At 49.7% G+C, this 13881-nt stretch overlaps 1 protein-coding gene across 5 annotated transcripts in view; it reads left to right on the forward strand.

Moving 5' to 3' along the window:
- PPP1R16B (protein phosphatase 1 regulatory subunit 16B) overlaps positions 1–13881 on the forward strand; it is a 112939-nt gene that overhangs the window by 85393 nt on the left and 13665 nt on the right. For 3 of the 5 annotated variants that reach the window (XR_014832325.1, XM_003134439.7, XM_085003891.1), the window contains exons 4-9: positions 2534–2679; positions 4804–4907; positions 6843–6967; positions 11758–11883; positions 12423–12498; positions 13742–13871. Coding sequence is in view for 4 of the 5 variants with exons in the window: in XM_003134439.7 (XP_003134487.3) it covers positions 2534–2679; positions 4804–4907; positions 6843–6967; positions 11758–11883; positions 12423–12498; positions 13742–13871 (707 nt within the window). In the remaining variant the exon portion in view is untranslated. Of the gene's footprint in view, positions 1–2533; positions 4694–4803; positions 4908–6842; positions 6968–11757; positions 11884–12422; positions 12499–13741; positions 13872–13881 lie in introns of those variants that run through there. The other 2 variants (XM_085003892.1, XM_085003893.1) reach the window with 2 other exon arrangements.

Genomic DNA, 13881 nt, shown 5'->3' on the forward strand with positions numbered 1-13881 from the left:
CCAGACAGTAGCCTCCAGCTCAACCTAGCTATGGAGCCCTGGAAGTGTTATTCTGAGGATTAAATAAGGCAAGGCATGGCCAAAGGTTAGCAGGGTGCATGACCTTAGTAACTCCTCAAAAAGCATTAGCTATTATTACTGACAATGGAGCTGTTGTTATTGTTGTTATTGTCATCATCACTACGGCTCCAACACAACAAAGGAGCACAGGAGGAAGAGCTTTCTGTGGATTTTCTCCTCTTGCCCATAGGGAGCCTTCAGAGGTTTGTAAACAGAGCGCAGCAGGGCCGGATTAATGGGGCAGCTCTCTCTGGCTGAGGGAGTGTGGAAGGGGCGTGGTGGGGAGGCAGAGAGAGATGATGACACCTCAGTCGGGGCAGAGTGGGTGGGGACAGGATTCGGGAGATGGACTCCACACCCGGGGATTGACTGGACATGGGAAACGAAGGGGCAGGAGGAGTCATCCAATGCCAGGTGCCTCCCTTGGGGGATGCAGGAGAAGAAGCCTACCCAGTCCGCCACAGACCACCCCCCATGACACTCCCGCACCCAGCTCCCAACCCTTGCTCAGGCCCCGTTTCCCGGATGCAGACTGGCCCAGCCCCTTGGCATCCTTCTCACTGGCCTGCAATTCTGGGTGCATAATCACCACCTGTGCACCACCCCGCCTATCCTCGTGTTTTCTGCAGCCCTTCAGGGATCTCTTGCCTCCTGTACCCTGATTCCAGGGGTTGTGTTGCTTCTCCTTTATGGACAGAGCCATCCCAAACCATCTCCCAGTGAAGGCCTGGGGAGCTTGCCTTGCCCTGTGGCCTCACTCTGGTGCCTTTGGCGCCCTCTGCTGGCTGTACTATGCCTCTACAGTGGCATGGTTTTCCCAGCCACCTGAAGCAGCTCTGCTCCACTGGATCACCTGTGCTCCCCCTGCCAGGAGAGATGCCCCCAGACCCAGCCAACCCCAGATCGGCTTGTGCAGAAAGAGAACCTAGGTCTCTGGCACTATCAGTGCAAACGCTGGTCCTTTTCCGTATGTCCTTCTGGCATTGACCCCTGGTGCTGCCCCATCCCCATCCCCACACCCACCCCATAGGTGCCCCCACTCCTTCTGCTGGTGTCCAGTCACTTCTCCCCACGTCACTTCTGTAGGCTGGGCCACCATCATCTTTTAAATGGGTGATTTCAACATAGCTCCCCACCATGCCTCTCCCCCCACCCCAAAGCATGCAATCACAATCTGTTCTCCACATGCCACTGGAGGAGGGATTTTTTAAAAAGCAGATCTGATTGTGCTGCTCCTTTGAGTATAATTTTGCAACATCTCCCATTGCACTGAGGGCTAAGCCCTTGCCTGGATGGGCAGTGCTGAGCACAGGTTCCCTCCTTTGTTGCCTGCTGGCTTCTCTAGAGGTCCCCTGGGATGCATCCTGCAGTCTGTAAAGTGGTTCCCTCTCTTCTTTTTCCTCTGTCCTGGCCTCTTCCTGCTCCTGGCTCTGAGTTGTGGCCTCTCTATCCCTGGAGTTCAGGGGCTCTGATGGCTGTCAGAGCCCTGTGTCTCCCTGGGGGGCTGCCTTCTCCCTGGGGCTGAGCCATGTGGGAACAGAGAGGAGAACAAACCTGGCTGTGTCCTCACAGAGACGGTATCAAGAACCCCGAAAGCCCTCGGATGGAGCTGGCTTCTTTAGGGAAGGCTTGGTTCCTTGAGACTTCCCCAAGAACTAGCTTCTGGGTCAGAAATTCCTCAGTCTGATGTTTCAAGCTATGACCTAGGAAGCCACTTTTAGTAAGGGGATCTCTCCCCGATACCCTCATCCTCACCCCCACCAACACGCAGCCCTGCTTCAGCCCAAGCAGCCCTGCTTGAATTTATTGTTAGTTACCTAAGGAAGCATTCTCAGTTCAGTTTGTTTGAAGAAAGCCTTTTGGCATTAAAAAGAAAATGTTTTATTTATTTATTGTCTTTTTTTTTTTTTTTTTACCTTTTCGAGGGCCGCTTCCCACGGCATATGGAGGTTCCCAGGCTAGGGGTCGAATCGGAGCTGTAGTCACTGGCCTATGCCAGAGCCACAGCAACTCGGGATCCAAGCCGCGTCTGCAACCTGCACCACAGCTCACGGCAACGCCAGATCCTTAACCCACTGAGCAAGGCCAGGGATCGAACTCGCAACCTCATGGTTCCTAGTCGGATTCGTTAACCACTGCGCCACGACGGGAACTCCAAAAAGAAAATGTTTTAAAACTTCATTCCAAATTTTGTCTTGTTCCACCAGCATGTGCAAAGCCTCTGAGAGCTGACTTTATTTTTAGATCGTCATTATAGTTGTATCTTGTATATTATTCACTTACAAGGAAACATGCTCAGAACGCTTAAGTGGCCTGCCCAAGACCACACGGCATATACGTAATGGAACTGGATTCAAATGAGGGCAGTTTGGCTCCCCTGCCCTTCTCGTGGCCTCTCCAGGGGAACTTGGTGTATCCTTATCCTGACCTGGGGCGCTGCCCCGAGCTGACCCTGCCGGTGTCCCCCTTGCAGTGCTGCATCGACAACTTCGAGGAAATTGTCAAGTTGCTCCTTTCCCACGGGGCCAACGTGAACGCCAAGGACAACGAGCTGTGGACGCCCCTGCATGCCGCGGCCACCTGCGGCCACATCAACCTCGTGAAGATCCTCGTTCAGTAGTACGTGCCCCCCTCTCAACCACGGCCTTCCCTCTGCCTGTTGCTTTTTTTTCAGGTTCTTTTTTTTTTTTTTTTTAGTTTCATCTTTTCATCTTTTCCCTCTTTTTTTCTGTCTTCTTTGGTGCCTGTCACTCTTCCTCTTCCTCTCCACATTCCCTTTCCACTCTTTCTCTCTCCTTTTCTCTCTACCTTTGTCTCGTCTTTCCTCCTTGGTCTCATTCTGTCTTTTTTTACTCTGGGTCTCTCTTAATTTTTTTCTCTTTCTCCTTTCATTCTCTTTTTTTCTCCCGTTGTTATTACGGTAAAATACACTTAACATAAAATGTACCACCCTTGCGTTATAGGAATAAGTCCCACTTGGCCATGGTGTAGAATCCTTCTGAAATGTCGCTGCATTTGGTTTGCTAGTATTTTCTTGAGGATTTTTCATCAGTGTCCATAAGGGATACTGGTCTGTAGTTTTCTTGTAGTGTCTTTGGCTTTGTATTGGGATGATTCTCTTTTTCTCAGTCCCTTTTCCTTTTTTGTCCCCAGGCGTCTATTCAGGTGCCCCATGCTTGTGTGTTGTGTCCATCTTTGTTTTTCTTGCTATTAAAAAGAAGCAAGCCTACTTCCCTGGCCCTGCCCCACCCCACCCCCAATCCTGTCCATGTGCTTTTCTTTGGGGCAGAACCTGCTTTGGGAACCACCACATGGCAATGTCTTTCCCAGCAATAAGGCCATTTTCCCCAACACAGTTCTGACTGTCTTCTCCCACCCTGAAATTTTTTCTGGTCTTCTCAGGACCTGTAAACACAATTTCAAGTGTATTTAATTGAATTCATCTAATGATCAGTGGGCACCTGAGCTGGGCCAAGCCCTGTGCTGGGCACTGAGTGCTCAGAGATGCCCTGAGGAACCAGGCAGGAAATCAGGTGATTTCAGTGCCAGAGCTGAGACAGAGTGACACCAGTGGGGTGGGGTCGCAGGTGGCCAAGGAGAGCATGAGTGCAGGCATTTGGGAATGGTGGCCAAGGGCAGGTGACCTTTGGCAGATGTCTCAGCAGGGACTTGTGGGGGGATAGAGATGCTGCCCTGGCTCAGAGAGGTAGATTAACTTGCCCAAGAGCACACAGGAGCTCGGAGAGGTTACAGTGGAGGGCAGTCAGGGCAAATGACTGAGAGGTGGCCCACACTCTCACCTCGGATGAGAACCTGCTGAATCTGCAGGAGCATCAGGTGCCTGCAGTCCAATCAGTGATAGTGCGAGAGGAAAAGGGAGTGGAGCCAGCCTGGTTCTGTGGGTCCCCAGCACTGATCTGTACCAGAATCATGGGTTTAAATTATGTAGCCCTCACCCCCACCCCTGAGAGACTATTTCAGGAGGTTTAGAGTGGAGCCCAGGAAGCTGCATTTTTTATCTCAGGGATTCTTGGGTAATGTTGTCGCAGGTTGTCCCAGGACCATGCCTGGGAACCACTAGCCCAAAAGGCAGATTCTGCCACGGAGCCCCAAGATTCTGTCCCGCTCCTGTCCTGGTCAGCCTTTGGGGCAGGGACTTAGGGGAGGAGATGGGAGATAGCCAAGGACGTTTCCGCATGCAGGCCAGGTTTGAAATAGGACAGGGAGAAGTGACAAGAGCTGGCACATAAAAGAGCCAGGTCTGAGTCTTGACTCTCCCACATCTTAGCTGTGTGACCTCAGACAGGTGACTGAACCTGTCTGAGTCTCTGTTTCCCCTTGAGTGCACTGGGGCCAATAATACCCAATCAAGAAGGCTATTAGAGGATGACATCACATGATGTGTGGAAAGGGCTTAGAGATCAAGTCTGGCTCTAAGCAGATGGCCTGGTAAGCGTTAACGTTGTGTTTTCTCATTCGACATCTGTCCTTGAGCGCCTGCCTGCTGCTTCAACAGAGCAGGAAGCTGGGGAATATCTGGGGGACTGCTCTGCTGGGATTTTTGGCCCCTTCCCTCCTGGGACCCCTGAGATCCTGGAGATACTATCCCTGCTGGGCTACGCCGCAGTGGGTTGTGAGTGTTGGGGTGCCCCGTGGGGTGTGGGTGAGAGGCTGGACGGCAGAGGCGACCAGACCAACCCTGGGTGCACATAGCTGCCTCTGACCCCACCCCTCTCTCTGCAGCGGGGCCGACTTGCTCGCCGTCAACTCTGATGGGAATATGCCCTATGACCTCTGCGAGGATGAGCCCACGCTGGATGTCATCGAGACGTGCATGGCGTATCAGGGTAAGGACCGGGCAGCGCGCCGTGAAGGGGGCTCTGTGCAGGGCTGTGGCGAGACCTCTCAACCCCGTGCAGGTGAACACATAGCCTAGGGACGTGCCCGCCACAGGCTCCACGCTCGTGGACTGGGTGGGGCCCCATGGTGATTGCTACCATGAGGACACAGACCAACCCTGGGAGATGTGCTGTGCCAAAGGGGGCACTCATCTGTGTCACACCCCCCCCCGCCGCCACATACACACACAGGCGGCCTCAGCTGGCCCCGTCTCTTCGTCAGCTGTGGCAATTCGATTCAAATGTTCACAGTACAGATATCTTCCCATTTGGGAAAAGAATAGAAAATCAAGAACATTCGCAGTGCCTGCTCCGTGCCAGGCACCACGCGGGCTGCCAGGGGCCCAAGATAAACAAGATGTGGGCTGTTCTCAGCTCACAAATGAGCTTCAGAGAGCAAACAAATGTAGCAATCACAGGGACCTGCCGGCCCCCACCGGCGCAGCACACAAACCTGCAAGGGCCTCTTCTTGAGAAATAACTCTCAAGACCTTCCACCGCTGCCCAGGGTGCTGCCCCGGCTCTGTCCTTGTGTGAGAAACACAAGGTCGCTGTAGGAACCGTGCATTTGGCCTGTCCATTCCCTGGTCCTGGAGCTCTCCCTATTCACCTTTTGGAGAGCTTGCTAACAGTTTTTATGCCAATCTAATGAATCTGTAGACCCCTTCTCAGAACTTTATACAGATAATATATATGTGTGTGCATATATATATATATATATACATATATGTGTGTGTGTGTGTGTGTGTGTGTGTGTGTATTTGCTTTTTAGGGCTGCACCTGCAGTATTTGGAAGTTCCCAGGTTAGGGGTCTAATCGGAGCTGCAGCTACTGACCACAGCAACACCAGATCTGAGCCGTGTCAGCAACCTATAGTGCAGCTCACAGCAACATCGGATCCTTAACCCACTGAGTGAGGCCAGGGATCCAACCCGCATCCTCATGGACACTTGTCTGGTTCATTACCCCTGAGCCACAACAGGAACTCCCAGAATGATAATTTTTAAATGCCATTATCAAAGCCATAGGATTACAAAGTACAGCTCCCCCAGTTTTTTTAAAGGCATAAAATGGGGACATTATTGATTCATGAAATAAGATAATGTGATATGAAAATACCTACAGTTTCTGTTGGTGACAAAGTCCCAGCATTGCCAATTCTACTGTGAATTTGGCCTACATTCTAATAGAAGGAACTGCTCTATTTCACATAAAGTTAATGAAAAGAAACATGTCATTCTTTTGCTCAGGTTTACAGGCCTCCCCTGAATTCTGTCCAAGAATGCTTGATCTAATAGACCTTTTTTTTTTTTTTTAATTTCAGAGCATATCACTCTCTCTCCTTAAATACCATTAGTAGCTGCCAGGAACACTTAAATTTTTAGGCAAAGATTCAGAAAAATGTGTTTCTGGGTCCCTCCACCTTGATTTATTTCAGCTCTCCATTCAAAAGTTCTGCATACAGTAATTCAATAACGTTTCATTGAGGATTGTGCCTGGTGCTGCACACGTAGCCGTGGATGGAGTGGAAGAAATTAACAGAGAGCTGGTCAGATAGAGCGGTCCAGGGAGGGGATCCAGGCTGAACCTAAAGGCTGAGACGGAGCTGGGTATTTGAGCAGTAGGTGGATGGTAGGGACTTTGGGTAAAAAACTGTGTATGTGACAGTAATTGATATTAATATAGTGCCATCTGGGTACCAGGCGGGCATGCCCCTTGCTCATGGCCCAACACGTGGTGTTTGTATTCACTGAGCCTGGGAGAAATGACCTCTGGGCAGGTCTGTCTGCTCTCCTGGCTGGCAGACCCTGGGGAAGAGGAGCCAAGCCTCCCCCATCTGGCCTCCCTTCGGTGTTCTGACTGCACCCCCGCTCCCCGCTGCAGGCATCACCCAGGAGAAAATCAACGAGATGCGGGCAGCTCCCGAGCAGCAGATGATTTCGGACATCCACTGTATGATTGCAGCGGGCCAGGACCTAGACTGGATCGATGCCCAGGGCGCCACACTGGTGAGGAGAGGGGCCAGAACCCAGACCCGCCAGAGGTCAAGCCTATACTGTTGGGGGTCTGTCCGAGGTCTTGGGCCTCCTCCAGACCCCCTTTGGGACCAGGGTTGGTTGCCCCTGGATTATGGAGAGTTAGCAGGGTGGGCTCAGCTGCTGGGAGAAGAAAGGACTCTCAGCAAGTCTGGGGCTTGGGAGCCCCGCGGGGGGGCTTGGCTCTGCCATTCACCTCTTCTGTCTCCCAGTTTCTCCTTTACCTCCAACGCCAGGTGTCCATCCTGAGCTTGTCATTTCCACCTTCTCCCCCGTGTCTCCTGCTGAAACACCGGTTCATCCAGGCACCGCTTTGCCCGGGCCACCTTGCTTTGCCCTGTTCATCCCCCCGCCTGTCTTCCCTCCCACCCCAGTGCCTTGCCTCCTCAGCTCTCCCTGACGCTGCTGCTGCTGCTGCCGTAGCCTCTCCTCTGCGTTCCCTGACTTTGGAGTCCAGACGCCCCTAGGCATTCATCCGGCCATTGGTTCCCCCATCCATCCATCCAGTCAACAACGCGTCCTCTGTGCCACATGCTTTACTAGACCCGAGAGAACAATGAAACCTCCTCCTCTCTCTAATCTGCTGCTGTAGCTCCACTCAGCCCCTTCCAGCTCAAGTCTCAGTGACTTGGGAAACTTCCTTGATCTTTCTTTTTTTTTTTTTTTTTTGGCTTTTCTGTGGCTGCATTGTGGCATATGGAAGTTCCTAGGCAAGGGGTTGAACCAGAACTATAGCTGCTGGCCTACACCACAGCCACAGCAACACCGGATCCTTAACCCACTGAGCAAGGTCAAGAATCGAACCTGCATCCTCATGGATCCCAGTCAGGTTTGTTACTGCTGAGCCATGATGGGAACTCCCATGCCACACCTTCTTCATCCAGTCATCTCTTGATGGACACCCAGGTTGCTTCCATATCTTGGCTATTGTAAATAAAGTTGCTGTGAACATTGGGGTGCAGGTATCTTTTCGAGTTCGTGTTTTTGTTTTCTTTGGCTATTTACCTAGCGGTGGAATTGCTGGATCATAGGGTGGTTCTGCTTCTAGGGCTTTGTGCCTCACGCCTTTGTCTGTGAACAGAGTCTCTGCTCAGCCCGGCACTCAAGGACAGAGTCAGGTAGTGGCATGAACGTGGCATGAACGCTGTATGAAATCACAGCCAGGCTGTACCAGGGCCTTGCCCACCCTGGCTGGCACTCCCCTGGGTCTGTGGCTCGGCCCTTTAGACACAGGGGTCTGCTCCTCTTGGGTTGGCCTCAGAGTGGCCCCACCCACACAGCCCAGGCACATACTAGGTCTCAAGTCTTCCCAGGAAAGTAGGGAAACGAATAGTACCTTCCTCTCAGGGTTGTTCAAGGACGAAGTGAGATTCTCCGTGTCGGGGCTCAGCACAGAGTCTGTGACCTCTCAGTAGATGCTAGGGATTAACACATTATTGTTATTATTATTTTTTATTTTTATGTATTTATTTATTTATTTTGTCTTTTTGCCTTTTCTAGGGCCGCTTCCCACCGCATACGGAGGTTCCCAGGCTAGGGGTCAAATCGGAGCTGTAGCCACTGGCCTACGCCAGAGCCACAGCAATGCAGGATCCGAGCCATGTCTGCAACCTACACCACAGCTCACGGCCACACCGGATCCTCAACCCACTGAGCAAGGCCAGGAATTGAACCCGCAACCTCATGATTCCTAGTCGGATTCGTTAACCACTGAACCACGACGGGAACTCCATTATTATTATTATTACTAACATTGTCACTGTACTATACATATAATCCACAAAAAACAAGAACCTGCTGTATAGCACAGAGAACTGTATTCAATACCTTGTAATGACCTACAATGGAAAAAAAAAACCTAAAAAAGAATAGAATTTAATTTTTTGAAAATTTTAAATTACAGATTTTACAAGCAATAATCTATAATTAAAATGAACCTGTGTGGGTTATTTTTAAATTATCGTTAATTTATAATATGTTAATTTCTGCTATATAGCAAATTACTTATACACATATATACAATCTCTTTAAAAATATTCTTTTCTGTTATGGTTTATCCCAAGAGATTGGAAATAGTTCCCTATGCTATACAGTAAGCCCTCATTGTCTATCCATTCTAAATGTAATAGTTTGCATCTATTACCCCCAAACTCCCAGTCCCTCCCACCTCCTCCTTGGCAACCACAAGTCTGTTCTCTATGTCTGCAAATCTGTTTCTGTTTTGTAAATAGGTTCATTTGTGCCATATTTTAGATTCCACATATAAGTGATATCATGTGATATTTATCTTTCTCTTTCTGACTTATCTCACTTAGTATGCAATTTCTAATTGCATCCATGTTGCTGACCATGGCACTATTTTGTTCTTTTTTATGGCTAAGTAGTATTCCATTGGATATATGTACCACGTCTTCTTAATCCATTTAGATGTTGATGGACATTTAGGTTGTTTCCAAGTCTTGGCTATTTCGAATAGTGTTGCAATGAACATTAGGGTGCATGTACCCTTTTGAATCATTATTTTGCCCAGGTATATGCCCAGGAGTGGGATTATACCACTGGATTTTTAATTTTCTGGGGAACCTCCATACTGTTTTCCATAGTGGTTGCACTAAATTACATTCTCACCAGAAGTGTAGGAGGGTTCCCTTTAGAATAGATTTATATACATATGTGTAACTAAATCACTTTGGTGTACACCCGAAACATTGTAAATCAGCTATGCTTTAATAAAACAAAACAAAAAATCCCCAGTAGTACTATCCTGGCCATAATTTTTTTCTTTTTCTTTTCTTTCTTTCTTTTTCTTTTTTTTTACACTGCACCTGTGATACATGGAAGTTCCCAAGCTAGGGTCGAATCAGAGCTCAGCTGCTGGCCTACACCACAGCCTCAGCAACACCAGATCCAAGCCACATCTGTGACCTACACCACAGCTCACGGCAACACCGGATCCTTAACCCACAGAGTGAGGCCAGGGATCAAACCCACATCCTCACAGACACTCTATCAGGTTCTTCACCCACTGAGCCACAATGGGAACTCCCCAGTTATACCTTTTTCCTCCCAGCCAATCTGTGGCCCCATAGTTTGTAATGTCTGGCTGGCCAGCCATGTGCCATCCTCAATAGCTGGCAAGCATCAGGCATTTATAAATCAGATGATACCAGTTTTTGTATGTGCCTATACCAGATCGCATCTGGATTTTTTTATGCAAATTAAAAAATAATTTGCCAGAACCTTACAGCCGCCTGACACCAGGATGATGCAGCATCTGGCCATCAGGGCTGTGTTCTGAAGACCTCATCTTCCCGGTCCCACTGGCTGCGGCTCTGCTGCCCAAGCCCTCTGGTTTCCTCTGGTTTCCTTCTAGCCAGGCTTTCGCTGGCCTCCCTGGGCCGTACAGTTGTTTCTCTTTGCCTCTTCTCTGTCATCCTTCTCCATCCATTCCCAAAGTTGATGGACACTTAGGTTGCTTCCATATCTTGGCAATTGTGAATAAGGCTTTATGTATTTTCTGGGAGATTGAGGAAGTGGACAGCTGAGGTCTGCAAGGTGGCATCCATCAGCAGAGGCCTTGAATACTGCCACGTAGAAGAGATGGGGCCTCCATATGAGCTTTCCCTTCTTGGATGTATCGGTAATCTATGGCTATATAGCAAACTACCCCGACATGTAGCGTCTTAAAACAACAGTCAATATGTATTATTTCATGTGGTTTCTGTGGGTCATGGCATTGAGAGCAGCTTAGCTGGGTGGCTCTGGTATGGACTTCCTCATGAGGTTACAGTCAAGAAGCCAGCCAGGGATGCGGTCATCTGAAGGCTTGGCTGGGGCTGGGGATTCACTTCCAAGATGGCACACTCACAGCTGCATGTCAGTGCCAGCTGTTGGCAGGAGGCCTCCATTTCTCACCCCTTAGGCTCACTCTTTACAGCTGCTTAAGTGTCCTCACAATAGGATGGCTGTGTCCCTCTAGAGTGATTGCTCCCAGAGAGGATAAGGTGGAAGCGGCAATACCTTTATGACCTCAGAAATCACATACCACCACTCCATCTTATCATATTTGTTAGAAATGAGTTGTTTATTGTGGCCCACATTCAAGGGGAGAGGCATTAAGCTTCATCTTTTAAAGGGAGGTGTGTCAAAGAATTGTAGACATATTTCATTTTATTTTATTTATTTATTTTTATTTTTAGGGCCGCATCCGCAGCATATGGAGGTTCCCAGGCTAGGGGTCAAATTGGAGCTACAGCTGCTGGCTTATGCCACAGCCACAGCGACACGGGATCTGAGCTGCATCTGCAGCTTATGCCACAGCTCATGGCAACACCAGATCCTTAACCCACTGAATGAGGTCAGGGATTGAACCCACATCCTCGTGGATACTAGTTGGATTCATTTCTGCTGAGCCACAATGGGAACTCCTGTAGAGATATTTGAAAACCACCATATTGGACCTCTGAGACCCCTTCTGCTGGGCTCAGTGCCTAGTAGGGACTCTGTAAATGCTGTTGCCTTGACCACAGGGGCTCTAAGATGGGGGAAAGGAGCTCACCTCTCTGCCTTAGCTTCTAGGTCTGTATTGCAGACTTACTAATCCTCTGCAACATGGCTGGTATTTCCACCTCATCTGTTCCACTCTGCTGGCCCCAGTATGATCTGGGTCTTGGGTCAGGGAATGGGCTATCCTTCCAAGTGAGAGACCAGCCCCCACCCCCCACCCCCACCCCTGTAATGTTCACGTCTTTCCTCTCCTTCAGCTGCACATCGCTGGGGCCAATGGATACCTGCGGGCAGCCGAGCTCCTCCTGGACCATGGTGTGCGCGTGGATGTGAAGGACTGGGATGGCTGGGAGCCCCTGCATGCAGCTGCCTTCTGGGGACAGGTAGTTGTCACCCCAGGGCTGTCAGGGAGACTAGCGCAGGGTCAACTGCTATCCTTTGGGCTGGAAGTTGGTTCAAAAGAGCAAAAGATTCATTGAAGGTGTTGACTATGGCTAATGTGTGGGATATGAAAAGACCTAAAGCATTTGCAAAAGTTGCATCCTAACAAGATGATATTCCAATTTGCCAAATTAGAAAACTCCCCTCATTTCTGCCTTGAGTAGTTTCTCCGTATGTTTCTCAGATATAAATCTCTGATTGTAGCCTTCACCGTTCCTCCTTAGACACTTGACAGCTCTGGAGTTATAGCCAGACTCCTCCTGTCCCTCCGTATGGCCCAGGCACACTGGAGGAGGAGGGGTCAGGCCCCTTGCATTTGCCTGGATTCCTGGCTTTATGGGGCGGATCCTTCCTTGGGAGTCAGCTTTGCCCCACCATTCTTTAGGTCACATTCTAAGAAGCTATGGACACTCTTTCCACCTCCTAGGCTTTCTGAGCCGTGGGCAGGGGGGAACTTGGGCCTCTTTTTCCTGTGTTTCAGATGCAGATGGCAGAGCTATTGGTGTCCCATGGGGCCAGTCTCAGTGCTAGGACATCCATGGATGAGATGCCAATAGGTAAGGTCAGCACAACACCTGGTACATACATAGGCACTCATCAACTTTTTGATGAGTAGAGGATAAAGGAATGAATATATGGTTGGATAGATGGTGGGCTGGTGAATTAGCATATGGATAGATAAATGGATGAGTGAATAAATTAATGGTGGTAGATTAATGGAGGGATGGATGGGTAAATGGATAAATGCATGTATGTATGAATATGAGTAAGAGGATGGGTGGGGGAGTTCCCATTGTGGTCATCGAGTTAAAAACCCAACTAGTATCCATGAGGATGCAGGTTTGATCCCTGGCCTCACTTAGAGGGTTAAGGGTCCAGCATTGCCACAAGCTGCAGCATAGGTTGCAGATGCAGCTCAGATCCCAAGTTGCTGCAGCTGTGGTGTAGACTGGCGGCTGCCGCTCTGATTCAGCCCCTAACCTGGGAACTTCCACATGCCTCACATGTGGCTGTAAAAAGAAAAAAAAAAAAGAGGATGGGTGGGTAGAGGATGAATCTATGGATGGATGACTGGTTCAACGAATAGGTAGACGGATGAATTAAAGGATGACGTGGATTGAATGGGTGGGGATATATAGTCTCAGCATCTTTTCATCATTTCTTCTTTGGGCTACATGGACTGTCTGTTGATACCTCTTGCGTCAGTGAAGAATTGATGACTCCTTTTAGAAGCTGTCAGAGGTGTCTGAATCTTTCAGTCACAGCTGGGAATTGGGACCATGCATAGAACTTTGCATGGGACCTGCTTTCCTCTTCTTCTTCTTTTTTTTTTTTTTTTTTTTGTCTTTGTTCCATTTCTTGGGCCGCTCCCGTGGCATATGGGGGTTCCCAAGCTAGGGGTCGAATCGGAGCTGTAGCCACCAGCCTATGCCAGAGCCACAGCAACTTGGGATCCGAGCCGCGTCTGCAACCTACACCACAGCTCACAGCCACACCGGATCCTGAACCCACTGAGCAAGGGCAGGGATCAAACCTGCAACCTCATGGTTCCTAGTTGGACTCATTACCACTGAGCCACAACGGGAATTCCCTGCTTTCCTCTTCTTACACTCTTCTCAGGGTGGGGTTATCGCCCAGGAAGTGAGACTGTCACTGTTTTCTCCCCTCCCCCATGCCCCAAAAGATGTTGGGAGTTTTCAGTGGGTTGGGATGGTAGTTCCCCTGGTCTGGAAGGCCCTCAGGGGACACAGGCCCCTGTACTGTCTCCCCGCCCCACAACGGTCTCCTCTGCCCCTTCAGACCTGTGCGAAGAGGAAGAGTTCAAGGTCCTGCTGTTGGAGCTAAAACACAAGCACGACGTGATCATGAAGTCCCAGCTGAGGCACAAGTCATCCTTGAGCAGGAGGACATCCAGCGCGGGCAGCCGCGGGTGAGTCAGA

Source organism: Sus scrofa, chromosome 17, assembly GCF_054392235.1.
Source record: "Sus scrofa isolate SSC_HxYL_T2T_F1_AM1 chromosome 17, Sscrofa_HxYL_maternal_Yorkshire_Landrace_v2.0, whole genome shotgun sequence".
Taxonomy (NCBI): domain Eukaryota; kingdom Metazoa; phylum Chordata; class Mammalia; order Artiodactyla; family Suidae; genus Sus; species Sus scrofa.